Source organism: Hyperolius riggenbachi, chromosome 11 (genome assembly GCF_040937935.1).
Source record: "Hyperolius riggenbachi isolate aHypRig1 chromosome 11, aHypRig1.pri, whole genome shotgun sequence".
NCBI classification, from domain to species: Eukaryota; Metazoa; Chordata; class Amphibia; order Anura; family Hyperoliidae; genus Hyperolius; species Hyperolius riggenbachi.
In genome coordinates, this window is record NC_090656.1 from 238,770,762 (window position 1) to 238,795,234 (window position 24,473).

Here is a 24,473-nt window from a genome sequence, read left to right on the forward strand (position 1 = left end):
AACAGGCAGACCAATGATAGGCAGAGCAATAAAAGACAAGACAGTAACAGGCCGACCAGTAACAGGCCGACTAGTAACAGGCAGACCAATGACAGGCAGTGCAATAAAAGACAAGATAAGACAAATAACATTTATATCGCGCTTTTCTCCTGGCGGACTCAAAGCGCCAGAGCTGCAGCCACTAGGGCACACTCTATAGGCAGTAGCAGCGTTAGGGAGACCTGCCTAAGGCAGACTAATAACAGGTAGAAAATGAGCGTTATGCCCACGGTGCTGCTCCCTCCGCTGGGTGGTGCCAGAAATCTAGCATATGGAAACAAAAAAAACAAGGGTGCGCTCCTATGGTGCATTAACTCATTATTTGCCAATATCACGCTAAAAACAATTGCACTTACAATGAATGTGCACATTCATTGCAAGTGCAATTGTTTTTAGCGTGATATTGGCGAATAAAGAGTTAATGCACCATAGGAGCGCACCCTTGTTTTTTTTGTTTTAATAACAGGTAGACCAGTAACAGGCAGACCAATGACAGGCAGTGCAATAAAAGGCAGACTAATAACAGGCAGACCAATGAAAGGCAGACCAGTAACAGGCAGATAAATCACAGGCAGAAAAATAACAGGCCGACCAGTAACAGGCAGACTAATAAAAGGCAGACCAGTAACAAGCAGACTAATAACAGGCAGACCAATTACAGGCAGACCAATGACAGGCAGTGCAATAAAAGGCAGACTAATAACAGGTAGACCAGTAACAGGCAGACCAATAACAGGTAGACCAGTAACAGGCAGACCAATAACAGGTAGACCAGTAACAGGCAGACCAATGAAAGGCAGACCAATGACAGGCAGTGCAATAAAAGGCAGACTAATAACAGGTAGACCAGTAGCAGGCAGACCAATGACAGGTAGACCAATAACAGGCAGACCAATGACAGGTAGACCAATAACTGGTAGACCAGTAACAGGCAGACCAATGACAGGTAGACCAATAACAGGTAGACCAGTAAAAGGCAGACCATTGACAGGCAGACCAATGACAGGCAGAGCAATGACAGGCAGACCAATGACAGGCAGACCAGTAACAGGCAGACCAGTAACAGGCAGACCAATAACAGGCAGACCAATGACAGGTAGACCAATAACCGGTAGACCAGTAACAGGCAGACCAATGACAAGCAGACCAATGACAGGCAGAGCAATAAAAGGCAGACTAATAACAGGTAGACCAGTAACAGGCAAACCAATGACAGGCAGACCAATAACAGGCAGACCAGTAACAGGCAGACCAATAACAGGCAGACCAATAACAGGCAGACCAATAACAGGCAGACCAATAACAGGCAGACCAGTAACAGGCAGTGCAATACAAGGCAGACTAATAACAGACAGAGCAATGACAGGCAGACCAATAACAGGCAGACCAATGGCAGGCAGACCAGTAACAGGCAGAGCAATAACAGGCAGAGCAATAACAGGCAGACCAGTAACAGGCAGTGCAATAAAAGGCAGACTAATAACAGGTAGACCAATGACAGGCAGTGCAATAAAAGGCAGACCAGTAACAGTCAGACCAGTAACAGGCAGACCAGTAACAGGCAGACCAATAACAGGCAGAGCAATAACAGGCAGACCAGTAACAGGCAGAGCAATAACAGGCAGACCAGTAACAGGCAGTGCAATAAAAGGCAGACCAATGACAGGCAGATAAATCACAGGCAGATAAACAACAGGCCGACCAGTAACAGGCAGACTAATAACAGGCAGACCAATGAAAGGCAGACCAGTAATAGGCAGACCAGTAACAGGCAGATAAATTGCAGGCAGAAAAATAACAGGCAGAAAAATAACAGGCCGACCAGTAACAGGCAAACTAATAAAAGGCAGACCAGTAACAAGCAGACTAATAACAGGCAGACCAATGACAGGCAGTGCAATAAAAGGCAGACTAATAACAGGCAGACCAGCAACAGGCAGACCAATGACAGGTAGACCAATAACAGGTAGACCAGTAACAGGCAGACCAATGACAGGCAGACCAATGACAAGCAGTGCAATAAAAGGCAGACTAATAACAGGTAGACCAGTAACAGGCAGACCAATGACAGGTAGACCAATAACAGGCAGACCAGTAACAGACAGACCAGTAACAGGCAGACCAGTAACAGGCAGACCAATAACAGGCAGAGCAATAACAGGCAGAGAAATAACAGGCAGACCAGTAACAGGCAGACCAGTAACAGGCAGACCAGTAACAGGCAGACCAGTAACAGGCAGACCAGTAACAGGAGGACCAGTAACAGGAGGACCAATGACAGGCAGACCAATGACAGGCAGACCAATGACAGGCAGACCAATGACAGGCAGACCAATGACAGGCAGACCAGTAACAGGCAGACCAATGACAGGCAGACCAATGACCGGCAGACCAATAACAGGCAGAGCAATAACCCTGTGTGTTTGTTACTCACTTGCTGTTCTTCGGGTGGTAGCCGCAGAATGAGATGTTCTTTAGCTGGAAGAAATGGCTGCACGTGTTCACCTAGAGGAGAGGAAACACATAACAGTGAGGTGTGATCCCGCATTAATACACACATATATGATGGAGGATCGGGAATCACTCCCTCAGGCAACAGTGCTAGGCCCAGGCTGTACAGACAAGTTGCTAGCTTGCAGGCTAGTGACATGTTCTGTTGCTATGGAACAGGGAGGAGGGCCGATGGGGCACAATGAAGTGGAATAGAGCAGACGGAGTGAGTAAGGAGAACAATATCCCTGGCCAGATTCCCTCTCTGGCACCCCCGGAGTGATCAGTGGCCCCCGTACACACTAGAGTCTCACTGGAGGAACACCATGGAAATACAGGTACACGGGGGGGTGGCCACAGAACTACAATTGCTACAGTGGTTTTGCCATCGGGGAGGCAGAGTTCAAGAATACAGTCCATTTCCTGGTGGACAGATGGGTGAGTTATTTACCCATTCAGTTGCCGATCCTATGTTAGGGTACAATGAGGATTAAAGTAATTATAAAGTATACTTTATGTTAGGGCCTCTTTAACCAGTTCCCCTCCCACAGAGAGAGTATCTATGTCCCTGAAAACTTCACTTCAGCTCCCAGGGATGTAGATACTCGTCTCTCTGTTTTCATGAGCGGCACGCTCCACCAGCGTCATGCAGCAGTGCACAGATTGGTGAATGGGACCATGTGTTCCCGAAGCCAATCAAAGTGTCTAATGAATGAATGATCACTGCTGCAACCAGCAACAAATCCATATATATGTTCAAAAACAGCCAAGCGCTTCCTTCTTATGCTGTGTGACCTCCTCCTTCAGCAATTTACCTTAATTTACCTCAATGACAATAAAACGCTATCATTGCGCAGTATAGTATCCCCTGAATGAGTCACGTGACGTGACGGAGGGGCCACATGCGGAAGGAGTCTCGCGTCTAGCGGAGGGAGGCTGGCGGTGGAAGCGAACGCGCACCCTGTTTTACAACGACACGGCGGTCAGCCCGGGAGACTGCACGGGGGGAGGGAGCCCGTTAATAACTCCACATGCTTGACAAAACCCTGCTAAATGTGAGTGTAACACCAGAATAAAGTGCATTGTTTTTAACTATACTGTGCAATGATAGCGTTTTATTGTCATTGAGGTAAATGCTTATGGAAATATATGCTGCTGAGTATTGAAGAGAAGTGATGGTGTTTTAAGAAGAGGAAATATCGAGGGTGTGGGGAGCCTGTTAATGCCCCAGAAGTGTGAGAAGGCCACTGTAATACATGGCCCACCATATTTGGTGAGTTTGGATCACACGGGGTGTTCCTGGTGGAGGTGTAGCTGACCATGGTAGTTTGCTGAAGGAGAAGGTCACACAGCAGAAGGAAGCGTTTGGCTGTTTTTAAACATATATCTGAGAGGGGGAATTGGCTCATTCCTAGGAGCAGCAGCGCACCTCTCTTTTTGGGACTTTAATCTGAGGTCACCTGGACGATTTTAGGTCACAGCTCCCAGGACTTTTTTCTGCATATAGACCACATTGGCCGGTTCATTTAATCATATTGATTTAAGCACATGTACATCCATTATTTGTAGACCATATTGGTAATAGTGGACTACCCTAAGCGCTGTGTATTTTTTGTGTATACAGCAACAAATCCAGTCCAGACTCAACCACTCCAGTGGGGAAAACGTTCCAATCTTCCTCTTTTATTATACACAGAGGTGATGCAGCATACTGGTCCAGCGCGCTGTATTACCGCAATATAAATAAAAGATAAAGGATGGAGAATTTTTCCCACCTGAAGGTTGAGTTCGGACTGGATTTGTTGCACTGTGTACATTGTTCCAGACACAGTAATAGTGTTTATTGTTGTGTAAACAAATCAATCTGTCACTTCCTGCTAATTTAACCAGCTCCTGACTGCCTAACACTGATGATAGGCGGGGGAAGCGTGGCTCGCTGGGGACCGCCTAACGCCGATTGCCATCAAAGTGCAGTGGGCGAGATTAGCAGGGAATGCGCGCTCGCTCATGCTCGCATTCTCAGCTCGTAAACAAAGCGGGGGACAGAGATCAGCCTGCCAGCTGCGATTGGAGCTGGTGTGCTGAAATAGAAAAAAAAAAACCACAAATATATGTGTACGGTGCTGCAATATAGAACAGCGCTGTAGAGAGGCCATCCCTGTCAATTAACTGTCCCTAGCAATGGCTCACAACCTAATACCATGCATAAGCTGAAACCTATGTATGTGTAGTGTCGTGTATGTATCTCAGTCTAGGAACTACTGGGGGGAGGGGGGGATAGTTTTGTTTTTGTTTTGCTTTTTAACAAAAGCACCAAGAGAAAGCCTAATTGGTGGCGAAAAAAACAAGATATAGTTTATTTCATTGTGATAAGTAGTGATAAAGTTATTGGTGAATGAATGGAAGGAGCGCTGCCTGGAAGGTGAAAATTGCTCTGGTGCTCAAGGGGTAAACCCCCTCAGTTGTGAAGTGTAACTAGTTACTGCATCCTGTGCAGTATATCTACTGTACATCTTCTTCCCAGGGACTGTATGCGTCTACTTCCACTGCACGCTCCCTCTCACTCCGGCACATGTCCTCGTCGCCGCCCGTTAGTGCACAGATTAATGAATGAGAACACAGACCCCATTCACCGATCTAAGTGCCTGTGATCAATGGCCACCTGTCGGCATCAAATGAGATGCCATGGCCATTGATAAAACAAAAGTAACATATACACACATGACTTCCTGGTAGCATACTCACAGTTTGCGGTGGAAGAAAGAGTGTGCGGAAATCTTGTGGCCAAATAGTAAAATTACACCTACATACATTTTCTTTTTAAATAAAAATACATATACCATTAACCCCAGTTCTGATCCAGTTCTGTATCATTGCAAAAGAAGAAATGGAGAGTTTTCAAAGCTTGCAAGAAACTATGTGCAGTTAATCCTAAAGGGAATTGCCTCAATCTGTGTTTGTTGGCTTGGTGTCGGTACACAGTGTAATATGGGCAAACGATGAGCTGCATTCAGATATAAAGTCATGCCCTAGTTTATGTGTCCTGAGTTTTCTGACACAATTTTCCTGCAGAGAATTTGGGCTTCCCCTCAGTATAGTACTACTGGGCTCAGGCCTGGATTTACATCACAGGCACCTATAGGCACAGATGTCCCAGCACCCTAGATTCCGCCCTCCATGTACCTACACACCCCCACCGAACCGCACCACAAGTGTGCTGGCTGTCCCTTCTCCCTTACCTTCCCTGCCCTTAATACAGAGTGTACCTCTGGCTACCTAATACTAAGCAGCTAGAGTTGCCCCTGACTGAAGGGAGATCTCGCCAGTATAATGCAGAGAGCTGGGGGTGTAATCTCTTATTTACACTCTGCTCAGGGCTCTGCATAGGGAAGGAGGGAGGGAGGTGCTCGGGGAGGGCAGTGAGATGCCCTTCCATCATCAGGCGCCTGTAGGCATGTGCCTGCAGTGCCTTCTGGTAAATCCAGCCCTGGCTGTGCTGAAGAAAGAACTCTGCTCCCTACTCTATACAGCAGGAAAAACACACAATTACTGGTATATGTATGTAAAGCACTGACACAAAATGCAGCAGTGCTTTACAAAGTGCATTTAGAATGTTCACCACTAGGGGCAGCCACAGAGACTATTTCAATACACTCGATAATTTCCTCTGATTGTAAAAGAAATGATTGATTTGATCATTTATATAACATTGTACTGTTAATGCAGATGGTAGCCCAGTAAAGGTGCACATTTGATTGGCCAATGACCACTTCCCTGTATATGAGATGCACACTCTGTTCATAGTATTTAACATTCTTTGGCCCTCATACTACATGGAAGTGGTAAAATTGACCAATCAAAATTAGATGTGTGTGTGCCACCTAAAGTCTGGTACACACTTTCATATATTATTGAACAATCCCTGACCAATGTTACCACCTCCATGCCATATGAATTATATGAGAGGATTGTGTAGGTCAGCCCTCATACTCTATGGAAGTGGTAATATTGCTCAGTGATTGGCCAATGATAATTGAAAGTGTGTATCAGGCTTAAGCATGTATGACTGGCTTGCCAATCTGCTGTCCACCCAATAAATGCTGCAGAGCAATTGTCTGGTGGTGTACTGACCGTTTCCCCATCGCCTTAAGCGAATTGTCATGGTTATGGCACAAGATGCTCTCTGGTCAACTGTCACAATTTTACCATGACAGTAGCGCTGTAGAGGCAACGCCATATGGAGTACCACGGTACTGCATGCAGGGGAGGGTGTGTCTGTCACGGAGTACCACGGCACTGCATGCAGGGAAGGGTGTGTCTGTCACAGCGTACCACGGCACTGCATGCAGGGGAGGGTGTGTCTGTCACGGAGTACCACGGCACTGCATGCAGGGGAGGGTGTGTCTGTCACAGTGTACCACGGCACTGAATGCAGGGGAGGGTGTGTCTGTCACAGCGTACCACGGCACTGCATGCAAGGGAGGGTGTGTCTGTCACGGAGTATCACGGCACTGCATGCAGGGAAGGGTGTGTCTGTCACAGCGTACCACGGCACTGCATGCAGGGGAGGGTGCGTCTGTCACGGAGTACCACGGTACTGCATGCAGGGGAGGGTGTGTCTGTCACGGCATACCACGGCACTGCATGCAGGGGAGGGTGCGTCTGTCACGGAGTACCACGGTACTGCATGCAGGGGAGGGTGTGTCTGTCACGGCATACCACGGCACTGCATGCAGGGGAGGGTGTGTCTGTCACGGAGTACCACAGCACTGCATGCAGGGGAGGGTGTGGCTGTCACAGTGTACCACAGCACTGAATGCAGGGGAGGGTGTGCCTGTCACAGCGTACCACGGCACTGCATGCAGGGGAGGGTGTGTCTGTCACGGAGTACCACGGCACTGCATGCAGGGAAGGGTGTGTCTGTCACAGCGTACCACGGCACTGCATGCAGGGGAGGGTGCGTCTGTCACGGAGTATCACGGCACTGCATGCAGGGAAGGGTGTGTCTGTCACAGCGTACCACGGCACTGCATGCAGGGGAGGGTGTGTCTGTCACGGAGTACCACGGCACTGCATGCAGGGAAGGGTGTGTCTGTCACAGCGTACCACGGCACTGCATGCAGGGGAGGGTGCGTCTGTCACGGAGTACCACGGTACTGCATGCAGGGGAGGGTGTGTCTGTCACGGCATACCACGGCACTGCATGCAGGGGAGGGTGTGTCTGTCACGGAGTACCACAGCACTGCATGCAGGGGAGGGTGTGTCTGTCACAGTGTACCACAGCACTGAATGCAGGGGAGGGTGTGTCTGTCACAGCGTACCACGGCACTGCATGCAGGGGAGGGTGTGTCTGTCACGGAGTATCACGGCACTGCATGCAGGGGAGGGTGTGTCTGTCACAGAGTACCACGGTACTGCATGCAGGGGAGGGTGTGTCTGTCACAGAGTACCATGGCACTGCATGCAGGGAATGGTGTATCTGACACGGAGTACCACGGCACTGCATGCAGGGAAGGGTGTGTCTGACACGTAGTACCACGGCACTGCATGCAGGGAAGAGAGTGTCTGTCATGGAGTACCACGGCACTGCATACAGGGGAGGGTGTGTCTGTCACAGAGTACCATGGCACTGCATGCAGGGAATGGTGTATCTGACACGGAGTACCACGGCACTGCATGCAGGGAAGGGTGTGTCTGTCACAGCGTACCACGGCACTGCATGCAGGGGAGGGTGTGTCTGTCACGGAGTATCACGGCACTGCATGCAGGGGAGGGTGTGTCTGTCACGGAGTATCACGGCACTGCATGCAGGGGAGGGTGTGTCTGTCACAGAGTACCATGGCACTGCATGCAGGGAATGGTGTATCTGACACGGAGTACCACGGCACTGCATGCAGGGAAGGGTGTGTCTGTCACAGAGTACCACGGCACTGCATGCAGGGAAGAGAGTGTCTGTCATGGAGTACCACGGCACTGCATACAGGGGAGGGTGTGTCTGTCACGGAGAACCACAGCACGGCATACAGGGGAGGGTGTGTCTGTCACGGAGTACCACTGCACTGCATGCAGGGGAGGGTGTGTCTGTCACGGAGTACCACAGCACTGCATGCAGGGGAGAGTGTGTCTGTCACGGTGTACCATGACACTGCATGCAGGGGAGGGTGTGTCTGTCACGGGGTACCACGGCACTGCATGCAGGAGAGAGTGTGGGCTGTGTCATGGTGTACCACGGCACTGCATGCAGGGGAGAGTGTTGGCTGTGTCACGGTGTACCACGGCACTGCATGCAGGAGAGAGTGTGGGCTGTGTCACGGTGTACCACGGCACTGCATGCAGGAGAGAGTGTGGGCTGTGTAATGGTTTACCACGGCATTGCATGCAGGGGAGAGTGTGTCTGTCACGGCGTACCATGGCACTGCATGCATGGGAGGGTGTGTCTGTCACGGTGTACCATGGCACTGCATGCAGGAGAGAGTGTGTGCTGTGTCACGGTGTACCACGGCACTGCATGCAGGAGAGAGTGTGCGCTGTGTCACGGAGTACCATGACACTGCATGCAGGGGAGGATGTGTCTGTCACGGTGTACCATGGCATTGCATGCAGGAGAGGGTGTGGGCTGTGTCACGGTGTACCACGGCACTGCATGCAGGAGAGAGTGTGGGCTGTGTCACGGTGTACCACGGCATTGCATGCAGGGGAGAATGTGGGCTGTGTCACGGTGTACCACGGCACTGCATGCAGGAGAGAGTGTGGGCTGTGTCACGGTGTACCACGGCACTGCATGCAGGAGAGAGTGTGGGCTGTGTCACGGTGTACCACGGCATTGCAAGCAGGGAAGAGTGTGGGCCTTGTCACGGTGTACCATGGCATTGCATGCAGGGGAGAGTGTGGGCTGTGTCATGGTGTACCACGGCACTGCATGCAGGGAAGAGTGTGGGCTGTGTCACGGTGTACCACGGCACTGCATGCAGGAGAGTGTGGGCTGTGTCACGATGTACCACGGCACTGCATGCAGGAGAGAGTGTGGGCTGTGTCACGGTGTACCACGGCACTGCGTGCAGGAGAGAGTGTGGGCTGTGTCACGGCGTACCACAGCACTGCATGCAGGGGAGAGTGTGTCTGTCACGGCGTACCACGGCACTGCATGCAGGAGAGAGTGTGAGCTGTGTCACGGAGTATCACGGCACTGCATGCAGGGGAGAGTGTGGGCTGTGTCATGGAGTACCACGGCACTGCATGCAGGAGAGAGTGTGGGCTGTGTCACAGAGTACCACGGCATTGCATGCAGAAGAGAGTGTGGGCTGTGTCACGGTGTACCACGACACTGCATGCAGGGGAGAGTGTGGGCTGTGTCACGGAGTACCACGGCACTGCATGCAGGAGAGAGTGTGGGCTGTGTCACGGAGTACCACGGCACTGCATGCAGGGAAGAGTGTGTCTGTCACGGTGTACCATGGCATTGCATGCAGGGGAGAGTGTGGGGTGTGTCATGGAGTACCACGGCACTGCATGCAGGAGAGAGTGTGGGCTGTGTCACGGAGTACCACGGCACTGCATGCAGGAGAGAGTGTGTTTGTCATGGCGTACCATGGCATTGCATGCAGGGGAGGGTGTGGCTGTCACGGTGTACCATGGCATTGCATGCAGGGGAGAGTGTGTCTGTCACAATGTACCATGGCATTGCATGCAGGGGAGAGTGTGGGCTGTCACGGTGTACCATGGCATTGCATGCAGGGGAGAGTGTGTCTGTCATGGTGTACCATTGCATTGCATGCAGGGGAGAGTGTGTCTGTCACGGTGTACCATGGCACTGCATGCAGGGCAGAGTGTGGGCTGTGTCACGGAGTACCACAGCACTGCATGCAGGAGAGAGTGTGGGCTGCGTCACGGTGTACCACGGCACTGCATGCAGGGGAGTGTGTGTCTGTCACGGCGTACCACGGCACTGCATGCAGGAGAGAGTGTGGGCTGTGTCACGGAGTACCACGACACTGCATGCAGGGGAGAGTGTGTCTGTCACGGTGTTCCATGGCATTGGATGCAGGGGAGACGGAGAGTGTGTCTGTCACGGCGTACCATGGCATTGCATGCAGGGGAGGGTGTGTGTGTCATGGAGTACCACGGCACTGCATGCAGGGGACGGTGTGTCTGTCACGGTGTACCATGGCATTGCATGCAGGGGAGAGTGTGGGCTGTGTCATGGTGTAACACAGCACTGCATGCAGGGGAAAATGTGGGCTGTGTCACGGAGTACCATGGCACTGCATGCAGGGGAGAGTGTGGGCTGTGTCACGGAGTACCACGGCACTGCATGCAGGGGAGAGTGTGTCTGTCACCGTGTACCATGGCATTACATGCAGGGGAGAGTGTGGGCTGTGTCACGGTGTACCACGGCACTGCATGCAGGGGAAAGTGTGGGCTGTGTCACGGAGTACCACGGCACTGCATGCAGGAGAGAGTGTGGGCTGTGTCACGGAGTACCACGGCACTGCATGCAGGGAAGAGTGTGTCTGTCACGGTGTACCGAGGCATTGCATGCAGTGGAGAGTGTGGGGTGTGTCACGGAGTACCACGGCACTGCATGCAGGAGAGAGTGTGGGCTGTGTCACGGAGTACCACGGCACTGCATGCAGGAGAGAGTGTGTCTGTCACGGCGTACCATGGCACTGCATGCAGGGGAGAGTGTGTCTGTCACGGCGTACCATGGCATTGCATGCAGGGGAGAGTGTGTCTGTCACGGTGTACCATGGCATTGCATGCAGAGGAGAGTGTGGGCTGTCACGGTGTACCATGGCATTGCATGCAGGGGAGAGTGTGTCTGTCATGGTGTACCATTGCATTGCATGCAGGGGAGAGTGTGTCTGTCATGGTGTACCATGGCATTGCATGCAGGGGAGAGTGTGTCTGTCACGGTGTACCATGGCATTGCATGCAGGGGAGAGTGTGGGGTGTGTCACGGTGTACCACGGCACTGCATGCAGGAGAGAGTGTGGGCTGTGTTACGGAGTACCACGGCACTGCATGCAGGAGAGAGTGTGGGCTGTGTCACGGTGTACCACGGCACTGCATGCATGGGAGGGTGTGTCTGTCACGACGTACGATAGCATTCCATGCAGAGGAGAGTGTGGGCTGTGTCACGTTGTGGCACTGCATGCAGGGGAGGGTGTGGCCTATTTAACCACTTCAGCCTTCAGTCGGTTTCACTTTATGTTCACCTCCCATTCATTCGCCTATAATGTTACCACTACTTATCACAATGAACTGATCTATATCTTGTTTTTCCATCCACCAATTAGGCTTTCTTTGGGTGGTACATTTTGCTAAGAGCTATGTTGCAATGGATGATTGGATTAGGACTGCAGACCCTAATGTACAGTACTGTATTTGTTGTCCCATAGAAAAATCACCTTTCCCCCACGCCCTGGAGACATCAGAGATACACCTGATCAGCATAAAGCCATTCACTATCTAGGCTGCTCAGTGGCTGGCTCTCAGCAGGAGGCAGACAGCTAGGCACCTCAGAGCAGAGCTGGTATCATGCTTGTACCTCATGGAAGGGAGTTGGATTGTGTCTGGGGAAGGGAGAGCAGCTCACTGGATCTGTTGTGAGCAAGGAGAATTCCCCATGCGGCTAGCACCCAGAGAGGGTTTGCTGAACTTAGTGTCCTGAGGCCCTGGATTGTGAAATGGCATATCTCACCTGCATCTGGTCGTGTAGACTTGTCGGATGTCTACTGGATATTGGGACTGATGAGAACTGCATCTATTGGGACTGTTGGGATCTGTTGTGCACCTCTTGGACACCTTCTATTGGTGAAGTTACTGGAACTTTGAGACTTATGTTGCTTTGCCTGCGAAGCTGGGAATTGTGATTGCTTGGTAGGGGTAATCTGTGACACTTCCTTGTGGATTATATAGTAATATTGTGAACTTTTTGTGTGAACTGTGTGACCAATAAATGCCCGCCAGTCGGGTTGTGTTTAAGCTGCCACTATACACTGTGTCTCTGGGCTCTGTGGTCTCGGAACCGTCACAAGCTACTTTACTGTGAAAGCATTTTAACAGGAAGAATAAGAAAAAAATTCATTATTTCTCAGTTTTCGGCCATTATAATTTTAAAATAATACATGCCTCCATAATTAAAACCCACGTATTGTATTTACCGAATAGTCCCGGGTATTACACAGTTTAAATTCATTCCCTATCACAATGTATGGCAAGAATATTTTATTTGGAAATAAAAGTGCATTTTTTCCCTTTTGCATCCAACACTATTTACAAGCTTATAAAAAAAAAAAAATAGAAAGATTTCATCTTTACATGGATATTTAAAAAGTTTAGACCCTTAGGTAAATATTTGTGTGGTTTTTTTTATTGTAATGTTTTATTTTTTTATTACTAAACATTTTATTTGGGTATTTTTGGGAGGGTGGGATGTAAATAGTATTTTTTTTTTTAATGTACCCGTATATACTCGCAAGCAAGCCGACCCGCATGTAAGCCGACCCCCCCCACTTTTACCCCAAAAAACAGGAAAAAATGATTGACCCTCATGCAAGCCGGGGGTAGGAAACGCTGGCCGCGTGATCCCCCCAGTATGTCCCAGTATAGCTAGTATAGTGCCCAGTATAGGTAGGTAGAGCTCAATATAGCTAGTAAAATGCCCCAGTATAGCTAGTATAGTGCTCAGTATAGCTAGTATAGTGCTCAGTATAGCTAGTATAGTGCTCAGTATAGCTAGTATAGTGCTCATTATAGCTAGTATAGTGCTCATTATAGCTAGTATAGTGCTCAGTATAGCTAGTATAGTGCTCAGTATAGCCAGTATAGTGCTCAGTATAGCCAGTATAGTGCTCAGTATAGCTAGTATAGTGCTCAGTATAGGTAGGTAGAGCTCAATATAGCTAGTAAAATGCCCCAGTATAGCTAGTATAGTGCCCCCAGTATAGCTAGTATAGTGCTCAGTATAGCTAGTATAGTGCTCAGTATAGCTAGTATAGTGCTCATTATAGCTAGTATAGTGCTCATTATAGCTAGTATAGTGCTCAGTATAGCTAGTATAGTGCTCAGTATAGCCAGTATAGTGCTCAGTATAGCCAGTATAGTGCTCAGTATAGCCAGTATAGTGCTCAGTATAGCTAGTATAGTGCTCAGTATAGCTAGTATAGTGCTCAGTATAGCTAGTGAAGTGCCCCAGTTTAGCTAGTATAGTGCCCCATTATAGCTTGTATAGTGCCCCATTATAGCTTGTATAGTGCCCCATTATAGCTTGTATAGTGCCCTAGTATAGCTTGTATAGTGCCCCATATAGCTAGCATAGTGCCCCATATAGCTAGCATAGTGCCCCAGTATGGGTGGGTAGGTGCTGTCCCTCCCCGCTCCCCCGCGGCTGCCGCTGCTATTACCTTAGGCGGCGCCGCTTCCTCTATCCCCGTCCTCCTCCGGTAACTCATTCACAGCAGCGCGCCTCTCGCTGCTGTGATGACAAGGAAACCATAGAGAGCGGCTTCCTGTAGCGGCGATGCCGTTACTATGGGAACCGCTCTCTATGGTTTCCTGCGTCATCACAGCAGCGGGGGGCGCGCTGCTGTGAATGAGTTACTTACCGGAGGAGGACGGGGATAGAGGAAGCGGCGCCGCCTAAGGTAATAGCAGCGGCGGCGGCCGCGGGGGGAGCGGGGAGCGGGGAGGGACAGCACCTATCCACCCATGACTCGCAAGCAAGCCGACCCCCCAACTTTTGGCCCACTTTTGGGGGGTCAAAAATTCGGCTTGCTTGCGAGTATATACGGTAAATATGTGGGTTTTTTTTGTTTTTTTTTACATGTAGATGTAGGTTTACTTTTTGGCCACAAGATGGAAACCTTAGGTTTATTTACATGACGTCACTATAAGCGTAATGTACGCTTAGAGGGATATAGGGGACGTAGGAGGCAGAAAAAGCGAGGCTTCCGAGAGAAGCGGTCGCTTTTTCTGCCAGGGAAATGAATCAGTGATCGGGCACCATGTCCCGATTCATTAATTCCTGGGGTAACGATCCACGGCCTGGAGCACCCGTGCACACGCGCGATCGGCCGCGGGAGCGCACATGGCCTTCTGGACGTAGCGTCTACAGGATCTTCTGAAAAAATTAGCATATTGTGATAAAGTTTATTATTTTCTGTAATGTACTGATAAACATTAGACTTTCATATATTTTAGATTCATTACACACAACTGAAGTAGTTCAAGCCTTTTATTGTTTTAATATTGATGATTTTGGCATACAGCTCATGAAAACCCAAATTTCCTATCTCAAAAAATTAGCATATTTCATCCGACCAATAAAAGAAAAGTGTTTTTAAAACAAAAAAAGTCAACCATCAAATAATTATGTTCAGTTATGCACTCAATACTTGGTCGGGAATCCTTTTGCAGAAATGACTGCTTCAATGCGGCGTGGCATGGAGGCAATCAGCCTGTGGCACTGCTCAGGTGTTATGGAGGCCCAGGATGCTTCGATAGCGGCCTTAAGCTCATCCAGAGTGTTGGGTCTTGCGTCTCTCAACTTTCTCTTCACAATATCCCACAGATTCTCTATGGGGTTCAGGTCAGGAGAGTTGGCAGGCCAATTGAGCACAGTAATACCATGGTCAGTAAACCATTTACCAGTGGTTTTGGCACTGTGAGCAGGTGCCAATATTAAAACAATAAAACAATAAAAGGCTTGAACTACTTCAGTTGTGTGTATTTGAATCTAAAATATATGAAAGTCTAATGTTTATCAGTACATTACAGAAAATAATGAACTTTATCACAATATGCTAATTTTTTGAGTAGATCCTGTATATCCAGAAGGCTTAAATGTCTAAAATTGGGGTCTTTGGAGGACCTACCAGGGGCGTGGAGGGTGTAATCGCTTAAAAATGTGCACAAAACCTTCATGGCCGAAGGGGCCGAAGAGGTGTGTAAAGCTTCATACCTGTACTCCTAAAACTGTGGGAGGAAAAGCGTATAGAAAATAGCTACATTTTGATTGGCTGTGTTTACATTTTAATTTGGGGTGATATCAACAATAGTGACCGTGGCTTCAAAACTGTACGAGTAGCATTGAATATAAAATGGCTACATTCTGATTGGCTGTTTTCAGCTCCACCCACTTTTGGGCACCTCGCAAAAAAATCATGTTTATTTGTGATGACATCAAAAGTTGGGAGGAGTGGTGGACTACATGGCCCAGTATGGCCTTTCTTCATATTTGCCTGCCTGATGTGTGTGTAAGGATTATGTTATTGTAACGATTGTCAGCAACACAGATTTTTTCTGATTATTGGTGATCTGCAGTATCACCAATAATACAGATGCTATACCTGATTATGTGGTGATCTGCAGAATCACCAATAATGCTAGTATAGCTAGATACAGGGCACCCAATGTGATATAGTGTTTGGTGCAACAGTAATCAGAGAAGTTATCTCCCGAGAGGCGGGAGATACAGACACTACTGCAGCCAAGGATTCCCTGAGGAGCAGGGAATCAGACTGCACTGCAGCCAGTGGACCCCTGAGGGGCAGGGTCCCATTGACTGGGCTTGCCAGATGATCTCCTGAGGAGCAGGAAATACAGACTGTACTGCAGCCAAGAATTCCCTGAGGGGCAGGGAATTCAGATTGTATTGCAGCCAGTGGACACATGAGGATTATGAACCACTGACTGGCTGCAAAGGGGATAGTTGGTGGAATGAGCGAATACGATAGAACTGCAGCCGAGGATTCCCTGAGGAGCAGTGAATCAGATGGTACTGCAGCCAGTGGACACCTGAGGAGCAGGAACCACTGACTGGACTGCTGGAGTGATAACTGATTGAATGAGAGATACGATCGGACTGCAGCCAGGGACTTCCTGAGGAGCAGGGAATCAGACTGTACTGCAGCCAGAGATTCCCTGAGGGCAGGGAATCAGACTGTACTGCAGCCAGTGTACTCCTAATGGATAGAGACCACTGGCTGAGCTTCAAGATGGTCTCCTGAGGAGCAGGTGACCCTAAGCCTGTGCTTGCAGCTGGTAAACACCTGATGAGCAAGTGTCACAGATAGTGCAGTAAGGCTGATCACCCAAGGGTTGGGTGACAGCCAGAAAGGTCAGACAAGCAAAGTCGGCAACACACGGACAGATAAAGTACAGAGACGGAAGACTGATTCGGTATCCGGGTTCAGGCAATGTCGGCAACAGGTAATCAGATAGGCGTAGGTACCGAATCAGTAAGCAGGAGAGTGGTCAGGAAAGCCAGAGATCATAACAGGTAACAGAATATATATATCAATCCTAGTCTTCCCAGCTCCGGCTGGTTCTAACACACTAAGTTCTGACTGGGGTCTGAGTGCTCACACGTAAGTTTTCGCAACAGCAGACAACTTGCAACTGACAGGTAAGTCCTATATACCCAGAGAGCTCCACAGCACCGCCCCAGTCACTCAGTCAATATGGAACCTAGCTGGAGTCAGCTGATCTGCATGATCAGCTGACTCCCCTTCTGCTAGCATAAAGGGCCTGGTGCGCGCGCCTCTCAATCTGTGTGCACTAGAAGGACAGCAGCATGTTGCGGCGCGGCAGAAGCCGCCGGCTGGGACGCGGAGATAGCCGCCCTGCCGCTTGCCCACGCAGCGGCGTCTCCGCTATTCATTACAGTTATGTTAAATAATGCAGAGTATTATACAGTGTTGCTCGGGTAGTACTTTTTAAAATCCGAATTGATCCGGATCCGGATTTTCAGATATCCGGATCCGATTCGGATATCCGAATCTGAACTTTTAGATATCCGCATGAACACGGATATCCTAACGCATTATCCGGATAGAGAAACCGGAAGTGCCTTTCAAAATGCTTTAAAACCATTTCTAACCTTTAAAAACACCTTCTAGCCTCTTACCCCCCTCCCCCGGAGGAGTATCTTGTATTCCAGGGATTTGTAGGATGTCAAAAGCACGCTCACATACATTAGCCAGGAATCTAACCCAGGGATTGAACCTAGGTCAACTGCGTGGAGGGCAGCTATGCTCACCACTATACTACCAACACTACAGGCTGAAGCCACCCTAGCTGGCCTGGGAAGGATGAAAAGCTAGGTGGCCATGCAACCATTCCTGCTAACCTAAAGCTTACTTGTGTCTTACAACACATTGGCTTAAAGGGACACTTAAGTCAAACAAAAAAAATGAGTTTTACTCACCCAGGGCCTCCAATAGCCCCCTGCAGCTGTCCGGTGCCCTCGCCGTCTCCCTCCAATCCTCCTGGCCCCGCCGGCAGCCACTTCCTGTTTCGGTGACAGGAGCTGACAGGCACACGAGTGATTCTTCGCGTTCCCAGACACATTAGCACCCTCTATGCTGCTATATGGTATATGATATATGCTATAGCAGCATAGATGGCGCTATTGTGGCCAGGAACGCGAAGAATCACTCCCGTCCCCAGCCTGTCAGCTCCTGTCACCGAAACAGGAAGTGGCTGCCGGCGAGGCCAGGAGGATCGGAGGGAGATGGCGAGGGCACTGGACAGCTGCAGCAGGCTATTGGAAGCCCCAGGTGAGTAAAACTCATTTTTTTTTTGTTTGACTTAAGTGTCCCTTTAAGACTTTACCAAATCCAATGCTCCAATACAGGGAAGCTTCTCTGTTTGCTGTTTTTTTTTTTTTTTTAAGTGTGGTGTCACAGTTCACTCATCTCTTCAACTACAAGAAAGGCCCAGGAGTAGTCTTAGCTACCGTAATATCTATGTTACGGCAGGGCCCTTATTACACTTTCTCTTACAGGGCTATGGAAACCGTTTTTCCCATGCGATAACCGCTACCAAAACCTCCAGACACAGGAACAGCTTTTTTCCTCAAGCGGTAGCCATACTTAATGCTGAACCACGTTAGAGCTGCTAGGACTTGATAGTAATCAGCACAGAACTGTAAATGAACAATTGTCACATTGCTTACTACCACTATACTTATAATGTCCTTGACTTGTAATATACACATTGTCTGCCCTTGTATTGTTTTTGTTTGTGTTTGTTAAGCACCTGCCAAGACAAATTCCTTGTAGGTGCAAACTTACTTGGCGAAATAAAATTGATTCTGATTCTGATAAAGCGAGGTGCAAAAATGAAATCATGCCTAGCAGAGGAAGGTTTCAATCCATCAACCTCGTGGTCATGGGCCCAGCACACTTCTGCTGCGCCACTCTGCAGTCTGCTTACATTTGTATACAATCTTCAAGTTTAAGAAGGGTACATTAGTTCCCTTCACAAAACACAAAAGGCAAGGGTCTCCCTGGGTAGGCTTGAACCACCAACATTTCAGTTAACAGCCAAATGCACTAACCAATTGTGCCACAAGGACTGTGTATATGTCATGGCTGCTAAATGGCTATCTGGGGTTTTCTTCAGACAACTGTTGAACACAAAATGCAAGGAAGGGTTGCATGGCCACCTAGCTTTTCATCCTTCCCACCCTTGCCCTGGAATCTTCCAGACTTGTCTTTTTGCCATTGAACCTGTAATCCGGATTTGGATATCTGGGAGAAATCCGCTGATATCCGGGTTGGCTGTAAAACTATCCGCAGATAGCTATCCGGATTTTAAAAAGAATCCGGAATCCGAATCGGATAGTGTAAAAAAAGTTCGGATATCCGAGTTACCCAGATATCTGAAATCCGGATGAGCATCCCTGGTATTATATTTGATGTTATCTTCCCATAGATTGCTACTAGTGCTATGTACAGTGTTGCTGCCTTTTTCCAGAACTGTTTTTAAATAATGTCTTTTATACCACTAGAGGAGGAATGTGGTTTTCTTGCCTCCAGCCTCTAGGTGTCACTGTTGCATTATCTACACTGTACTGTTATTATTAGGATGTCTTCTGTTCATATTCTTGTCCTATGCTGTTGAAGGCTACCTGGAGGCGTACATGCAAAAAAGGTGCAGGATATAGACGAAATATATTATCTCAGGGCCGGATTTACAGCTCAGGAGCCTATAGGCACATAAGCTCTGGCGCCCTAAACTCCGCCCCTTAACACAGGACACACCCCTAATGCCACGCCCCTTTTTCTTACTTAATAAAACCATGCAATGTAATATAGATGTCCAGATAGGTAGGTGGGAGAACCCAGCAGGTAGGTATAGAGGGCACAGCAAGAAGTCAATGGGGGTAGGTAGGTGGGAAAATACAGTAAATAGGTATAGAAAGCACAGAGAGAAGTCAGTAAGGATAGTTAGGTGCAGGGGCGTAACTAGAAATCACTGGGCCCTCACCCCAAAAAAAGTTGGATGGGCCCCACCAATAGGTGCCAAATAATCGTAATTGGGTAGCGTTTCAATATAAAATAATTGCAATGGGGCAGCATTTCACTATAAAATAATTGTAATTGGGCAGCGTTTCACCATAAAATAATCGTAATGCCGCAATGTTTCACCATAAAATAATCGTAATGTGTGCAGAATTGCACTAAAAATATTGTAAAGTGGACAGCATTTCAGCAGAAAATAATCGGACAGTGGTCAGCCTAACGCTAGAAAATAATCATAATGTGGGCTGCACTTCACCAGGAAGTAACCACAATGTGGGCAGCATTTCACCTCCAAAAAAAATTATTCACTCACCTGGCAGAAGTCTTCTCTCCCGGCTGGCCTCTGGCGTGCAGCTCCCCCGACGATCCTCCTGCTCAAATCTCCTGCGCTGAAAGGAATAGCAGGGCTACTGGAAGATGGCATCCGAAGCCCTGTATTGGAGACACGCAAAGTCTCCAGTGCAGGGCTTCGGATGCCATCTTCCCTTAGCCCTGCTCTGCTTCCTAGAAAAGTCCTGCAGGCTGAGGTGAGCTGCAGGTAGCTGGAAAAGAACTGTCTCGGCATCTATTAGACGCCCCGGCCAGTTCAACACTTTAGGGGTCCCTCAAACAGGTGGCAGCGCTCCCCCCGCACATGGCGCTTATGCTCCTGCCCCCCCCCAAAAACCCCCTGGCCCCCTGTTGCTGAAGGGGTTGCATCTCCTATAGTTACGCCCCTGGTTAGTGCAGAAGTACAGCAGGTAGGTATAGAGAGCACAGAGAGGAGTCAGTGGGAGTAGGTAGGTGGGAGAGCACAGAGAGGAGTCAGTGGGGGTAGGTAGGTGGGAGAGCACAGAGAGGAGTCAGTGGGGGTAGGTAGGTGGGAGAGCACAGAGAGGAGTCAGTGGGGGTAGGTAGGTGGGAGAGCACAGAGAGGAGTCAGTGGGGGTAGGTAGGTGGGAGAGCACAGAGAGGAGTCAGTGGGGGTAGGTAGGTGGGAGAGCACAGAGAGGAGTCAGTGGGGGTAGGTAGGTGGGAGAGCACAGAGAGGAGTCAGTGGGGGTAGGTAGGTGGGAGAGCACAGAGAGGAGTCAGTGGGGGTAGGTAGACGGGAGAGCACAGAGAGGAGTCAGTGGGGGTAGGTAGGTGGGAGAGCACAGAGAGGAGTCAGTGGGGGTAGGTAGGTGGGAGAGCGCAGAGAGGAGTCAGTAGGGGTAGGTAAGTCTGAGAGTACAGCAGGCGAGATAGGTAAAGAGAGCACATACAGAGAGCAGTCAGTGGAAGGGTTAAAGCGGACCTGAACACAGAACTTCCGCTGTGCTCTAAAAGATACACAACAGCATCAGGGCTGTGGAGTTGGAGTCGGAGCAATTTTAAGTACCTGGAGTCGGAGTAGGGAGGTTTCGTAAACTTAGGAGTCTGAGTCGGTAGTCGTAAGATTTTTGTAATAAATCCGCAGCCCTTGTTAGTATTATACTAAGGAGTCGGAGAGTCGGAGTTGGTAGTTTCATAAACTGAGGAGTCGGAGTCGGAATTGGATGATTTTTGTACCGACGTAACAGCCCTGAACAGCATAATAACCTTTAAAGTTTCATTACAGCTGCAATAAATCTGCAATGTGTCTACTTCCTTATTTCATGGAAGCAGACATAGGCTTAACATCCTGTGCTTTCAAATTAGCTTAAAGGAGTCATCAATCAGATAATGGTACCCCCAGTACTACTTAGCCAGGCATTCCTTCAGCCTCTCACATCTGCTATGTCCCTCGCGTTTACTGCACCACTGTCAATCACCTCCACATGGTCCAGAGCATACTGCGCAGGCGCAGAATTACTGAGCCTGCGCAGTACACCCTGGGCCACGTGGAGGTGAATGACAGCGGCGCTCGCACAGATGCAGTAGAGGACGACCAGGAGGTCTGGGATCGGGGGGCAGCAGCGGAGAGCAGAGCTGTGGTGAGGGACATAGCAGCTGGAGGAAGAACTGGGTAGTAGTACTGGAGGTAGCGTTATCTGTTTGCTGACTCCTTTAACTAAAGTGGCAGTCAGGTGACACGGGGAGAAATAACAACTTGTGATTAGACACAGATTAGCGGGCAATTGACCACACTCTGTAAACAATACATACAGTGCACGTCTTCAGGTTTACCTTCTGTCCTGTGCACAGTTCAGATCCAGGCAGCTCTCCCAGGAGTCAAAGGGGGCGGAGCCACTGAAACTGCAAGTCCCTCTTCTCCCAACTATGCCGCGCGGCGTGGCTCAGGGGTGCAGCTGAGGGGAACTTGATGGCAGAAGAAGGCCATGCAGAGCAGACCGAATGAGATCCGGAGGAGCGGCGGCCGCCCAAGTGCCCTCCTCGGCGGTAGCAGGGATGGTGCTCACTGCTCCATGCGTTCCAGGCAGCTAACGTCACTCCTGAGCAGCGCCCCCTGCGTCCTCTCCATGGTTACACACAGCGTGACATGGAGAGGATGCAAGGGGCGCTGCTTAGGAGTGAGATCAGCGCTGGGTCTGGAACGCAGGAAACGTCACTTTACATGCGCCGCTCACGGAAGGATGGAGCCGCTGCCTGCTGCGCTGCCATTTTTTTTAACAAATGCAGGGAGGGAGGGAAGAAAAGAAAGAGGCACTTTGCGTGGGCAGTGATCCGCCCGCCCCTAACGAAAGGCTCCGCCCCTAGGCACGTGCCTACAGTGCCTAATGGTAAATCCGGCCCTGTATTATCTATAACAATTTTCTTATGGTTTCTAAATCATGATTTAAAATCAAGTATAAATATGTTGAAATAATGGTAATAAAATTGGAAAATTTGGTCTATAACCATAAAACGATATTTACATTTGTATTAAGCATGGGAAAGAAATGTTAAATATTACAGATATTTTACTGCAACTATACCAAACCCTACTCTCACACAGAGCCCTCCCTGCAGTGATGCTCGGATACCCCAATCATGAATTCGAGTGATCACAAATTCAACTCTGCCCACTTACGAATTGACTTGTGATCACGATCACAAATAGAAACAGATATCCGACTCAAGTGCGGTTTTCAGCTGAATAACTTCATGTAATCACCAGTCGTGATTCGTGATTAAAAAAACGCAGATTTTTACGGTTACCGTAATAGCAAAGCCCCCTTACATGCTAGAAACATGAGCCAGATATGTTAAGAAGAAGATTGGGAACGAGAGGAAAAAAAATGTTTCAAAAAGACCTAATAGTTTTTCAGCAAATTGATTTTTAATTTTCAAAGGAAAAAAGTATTTGTGAATAAAAACCCACCAAAACCCGCCGACTTTAGCGGTTAAAGAGAATCTGTATTGTTAAAATCGCACAAAAGTAAACATACCAGTGCGTTAGGGGGAATCTCCTATTACCCTCTGTCACAATTTCGCCGCATTAAAAGTGGTTAAAAACAGTTTTAAAAAGTTTGTTTATAAACAAACAAAATGGCCACCAAAACAGGAAGTAGGTTGATGTACAGTATGTCCACACATAGAAAATACATTCATACACAAGCAGGCTGTATACACCTTTCCTTTTGAATCTCAAGAGATCATTTCATTTGTGTGTTTCTTTCCCCCTGCAGAATCTCATGCACTGAAGTTTCAGGCTGCTCTTTTCTTCCTGCAAACAGCTTTGCCCTTGTCTATAATTCCTCAGTATGTGAAAGCCCAGCCAGCTCAGAGGACGATTTATCCAGCTTGTAAAAGATAAGAGAGAAGAGAGAAGCTGCCCTAATCTAAACAATACACAGGCAGTGTGCATAGAGGGGCCTGGAAGGGGGAGTTCATATCAGAACCACAACACTGAAGAACTTGGCAGCCTTCCAGACACAGGCCGACAAGTCTGACAGGGGAAAGATACATTGATTTATTACAGAGACTGTGATAGTAGAACTTGCTGCAGTAAGCCAGAACACATTAAAATAGCTTTTGGAACTTGTAGGATGATAAAAAACAGGATGCAATTTTTGTTACGGAGCCTCTTTAAAGAGAACCAGAGATGAAGCACCCTCTTGTATTTTACCTTATAAATCAGTGGGAACATGACAGTAAACACCTAAATCTGCTCTTTGTTTCATTGTTCTCTGTTTAATCTGACTGTTATCACCTCTGATAAGAGGTCTAGCTTTGCTACGGAAAGATTATAGCTGAGTCTGTCTTCTCTGGTGTCTTTTCAAGCCCAAGCCTGCCCCCTTGTGGCTCTGCTATAATGACTCAGCTATAATTATTCCCTGCAAAGCCAGACTGAATGCTCAGTCCAGGATTCTTATCACAGCTGATAACAAGCAGGCTGAGCAGTGAGGATGAAACAGAGAGCAGGGTAGATGTTTTCTCTAATGTTCTTACTGATATATATGGTAAAATACACAAGGGTGCTTCATCTCTGGTTCCCTTTAATAGCAAAGCCCCCTTACTTGCTAGAAAAACCAAATTTTCCGGATATGTTAAGAAGAACAGTAGGAACAAGAAGAAACATTTTTTTTTCAAAAAGACCTTATAGTTTTTGAGAAAATCGATTTTAAAGTTTAAAAGAAAAAAAATACATTTAAATGCGGTAAATACATCAACTGTCATTACTGCATTTAAACTCGTGATCAGGAGTCGGGTATCGATTGGCATTCGTGATCGAGAGCCAATGACGAATGCCGA

At 48.5% G+C, this 24,473-nt stretch overlaps 1 protein-coding gene across 3 annotated transcripts in view; it reads right to left on the reverse strand.

Moving 5' to 3' along the window:
* Positions 1 to 24,473, reverse strand: part of MAPK8IP1 (mitogen-activated protein kinase 8 interacting protein 1) — a 269,383-nt gene that overhangs the window by 15,444 nt on the left and 229,466 nt on the right. For all 3 annotated transcript variants that reach the window (XM_068261710.1, XM_068261708.1, XM_068261709.1), the window contains one exon: positions 2,474 to 2,544. In XM_068261710.1, coding sequence (XP_068117811.1) covers positions 2,474 to 2,544 — 71 coding nt within the window. The remainder of the gene's footprint in view (positions 1 to 2,473; positions 2,545 to 24,473) is intronic.